The sequence below is a fragment of the Sinocyclocheilus rhinocerous genome, unplaced genomic scaffold, assembly GCF_001515625.1.
Source record: "Sinocyclocheilus rhinocerous isolate Xijiao unplaced genomic scaffold, SAMN03320098_v1.1 scaffold284, whole genome shotgun sequence".
NCBI classification, from domain to species: domain Eukaryota; kingdom Metazoa; phylum Chordata; class Actinopteri; order Cypriniformes; family Cyprinidae; genus Sinocyclocheilus; species Sinocyclocheilus rhinocerous.
The window spans coordinates 555,204-558,182 of record NW_015628031.1 but is presented as its reverse complement, the minus strand read 5'-3'; the positions used below and the strand labels follow the sequence as shown (position 1 = coordinate 558,182).

General features: G+C 42.0%; 1 protein-coding gene and 1 long non-coding RNA gene across 2 annotated transcripts in view; both read right to left on the bottom strand.

Annotated features, from left to right (window-relative positions):
* LOC107737183 (calmodulin-regulated spectrin-associated protein 1-B-like) overlaps nucleotides 1-2,979 on the bottom strand; it is a 23,591-nt gene continuing 20,612 nt past the window's right edge. The window contains exons 17-21 of the mRNA XM_016548629.1: nucleotides 2,650-2,817; nucleotides 2,396-2,583; nucleotides 2,166-2,311; nucleotides 1,929-1,982; nucleotides 1-1,208 (exon numbers count right to left, since the gene is read on the bottom strand). Coding sequence (XP_016404115.1) covers nucleotides 918-1,208; nucleotides 1,929-1,982; nucleotides 2,166-2,311; nucleotides 2,396-2,583; nucleotides 2,650-2,817 — 847 coding nt within the window. The 3' untranslated portion in view covers nucleotides 1-917. The remainder of the gene's footprint in view (nucleotides 1,209-1,928; nucleotides 1,983-2,165; nucleotides 2,312-2,395; nucleotides 2,584-2,649; nucleotides 2,818-2,979) is intronic.
* Nucleotides 2,184-2,823, bottom strand: LOC107737168 (uncharacterized). Its single transcript, XR_001639773.1, has 3 exons — nucleotides 2,681-2,823; nucleotides 2,396-2,583; nucleotides 2,184-2,288 (listed from the first exon to the last, which is right to left on the bottom strand). It is a non-coding gene; the product is annotated as an uncharacterized LOC107737168 (long non-coding RNA).

Here is a 2,979-nt window from a genome sequence, read left to right as displayed (position 1 = left end):
ATTAAATTTCAGTGTTCTTCTTTCAAATAAATATATGGTAAATAATAATAATAATAATAGGCTAATAAAGAAAAGTTAAAGCAAAGTTATGTACAATCCAAACATATACAACAGAAAGCCCTGCTCACAGGAGTCCCTGGAGTGCATACATTCTTTACTGAACACACACACACACACACAATCAGTGGCAATGCGTTTCTATGATTCTTTAGTGAAGAATTAGAAAAGTACATTAATACTGTCAGCAGCCAGCGTGAATACATGAAGAAAAGGAAAGATGGATAATACAGAATCATTTCATGATAAAATATTTTAAAACCATGAAGAGGTCAACATCTACGCACGCACACACGCACGCACACACACACACAGATAGATCCCTTGTCATTTGTTCATTGCATTGCACTGCTAAAGTGAGTATCATGTATGAACAGCAGCATATGGAGAGGTATGAGAAATACAAAAAACGGACGCGCTCGTACAAACATTTGCACGTGCCCGTGTAACAATAGCAACCATAATTCATAGTTCAAGTAGTGGAAGTGTCGTCTTTTGTTCCCCGTGTAAATTAATACTATGGTAAAATCAAACAGAAAAGTGTCACATGCAGATTCCTGCCTAAAAAAACCCCCAACACTGAACGATGACGTAATCCTAAAACACATTCATTAACTCTGTCAATCAAACATCAAGCTCCACCCACTTCTGACTTCCTCAGCTCTGCTTGTGTAATAGGCAGATAGTGGCCAATAGGAGCACGGCAGCTAGTGAGCCAATAGGAAAGCGGGAGTCTTGTGGACCAGTAGAATATTAAGAGGCCTGCTCATTAGCAAAACAGCAGTTTAAGAGACTGGAATTTAACCCAGTAGCCAATCAGAAAGCAGCGGTTGGATCCGATGAGCCAATGGGAAGCGGGATCATTTTCTCTTTGACGTGCTCGGCCGCTTGGCCTGCCACAGGTGACCGTGGATGGTGAGAGCGTCTACGCTGACCGACACAGACTTGGCGGGGATGACGGTGAACTGCTTGCGGTCGGAGCTGTATTTGTAGAGTCTGTCGATCATTTTGCGGCTGATGGCACGTGGTCCCGTTCCTTTGAGCTTGACGATCTCCTCTGTTTCGGGGGAATATACGTACAGCGCCCTGAACTGACATCCACCATCACGGAAAAGGATTATCAGGTGGTTGGATTCACACCGCTCGATTTCCTGTGGAATTATGGCAATGATTTAATACATGCTCAAACATATATTGCTGTATATACAGATAAATATAAAAGTAGCTGCTCAACAAATTTTTTTATTTTTTACGTTGTTTAATATGCAATACTGTCTTGATAGTAAATGATCTATTTATCTATCTATCTATCTATGCCAATAATATAGCGCTTCATTTTGGAGAAGCGCTGTGAGCGCATGAAGTTTAAAAAAAAGCAACTCGGAACAGAAAAGCGCCCGACGTCATTCGCGTTTTTTTGCATTGTTCAATCGAATGAATGGAGAGGCGGGCCTTCCGTTGTGGTGACAAACGTTTACCGTTGCTTAGAAAGTCCGGAGACTGCAATGATGGAGGAGAAACTTTTGGTGTCTGTCGCGGGTTACCCGGAGCTGTATTTTTTAAGGTTTTTGCTAATATTACAGTTTACATAACAGCAAAACCCAAAGATTTTAGAGCGCTCGTGCTATAATCCTTTGATTAGACTGACAGGGCAGCCGATTTGGTGGTTGCCTAGCAACATAAAAGTCACAAAAAACGTGGCCTCGCGGATTCAGACCTAAAAAATGCGTTCGGTCTGATCGGGGCCTAATAACAAATCATGCAAATATACTATGCACAGTATACATAAAATGTATTGCATAAGTAGGGTAGTATGGTAGCATACAGGTTTGAACATCCTGAAAGTGTGCTGTCATAGAAACTGCACTCACCTCCAGAATGGCGTTCTTCTGGGCTTCATTGACTTTTCCCGCAAGACAGCAGTGCTAAAATATCTACATAAATAAAAATAAAAAAAAGTTAAAATACATAAATGAATTACCAATAAATAAATACGAATAAATATGAATAAACAAATTAATTAATAAATAAATAAAATAATGCATTAAAAATAAATTCAACATTTTGGCATAGACCTATCATTTTAAGTCCAGAAAAGTGGGCCGCACACTGATGGTCTGTTCCCACTCACCTGTGTGAACTGGCCCCTCCTGACGCCACACTGTCACCTTCAGTAGCAGCAGAGGCCAATGAGAGAGACGATCCGGAGGGAGCAGAACAAAGACTAACCGCTGGAGAGAGGAAGAGTGATGTTCTAATCAAATGTAGCATGTACAGATGCACAAATTCAGGCATGTCAAGTCAGAAATATGGCACATTAAAAGGAAAGCTTTCTTACGAGCAGAACAGGAAGATTCAGCGCGATGCAGTGATTTAGGGCGGGGCCTCCTGTTACGTGGGCGTGGTTTGGTCACACCCTGTTCCTCCAGAAGTTCTTGCTGCTTCCTGCTCAGGTACTCCTGTTTGATCAACTCCCTCCGAGCCTTTTCTTCCTCTTTACGCACACGCTCTTCCTCAGCTTTTCGTCTGATATAAACACACAAATGACATCAAATGTATCTGCTGCAGCCCTTCTACAGTATTTACTCACACAGAGGCACACTGGATCGACCGTGATTGATACCTGGCTTCATCTCGTTTGAGCTCTGACCCCGCCTCCACCTGCTGCTTACGTATTCGTGCCTCTTCGGCCTTACGCTGCTGTTTGAGGAGGAACGCAGCCCTCTTCTTAGCCAGCTCATCCTCTGCTTTCTGATCATCCTACATACAGAAAAGGAAAATAATAAAGCAATAAGCCCCAAGAAGCTGTGGTTTACAGTGAATTTATAACAGCTAAGGGGCGTTGTTAGGCACGACGTGAAGCGGAGCTTTTATAAAACAGTTATTCCATATACGTAGTAAGGTTTCACAAAATAAAACAGA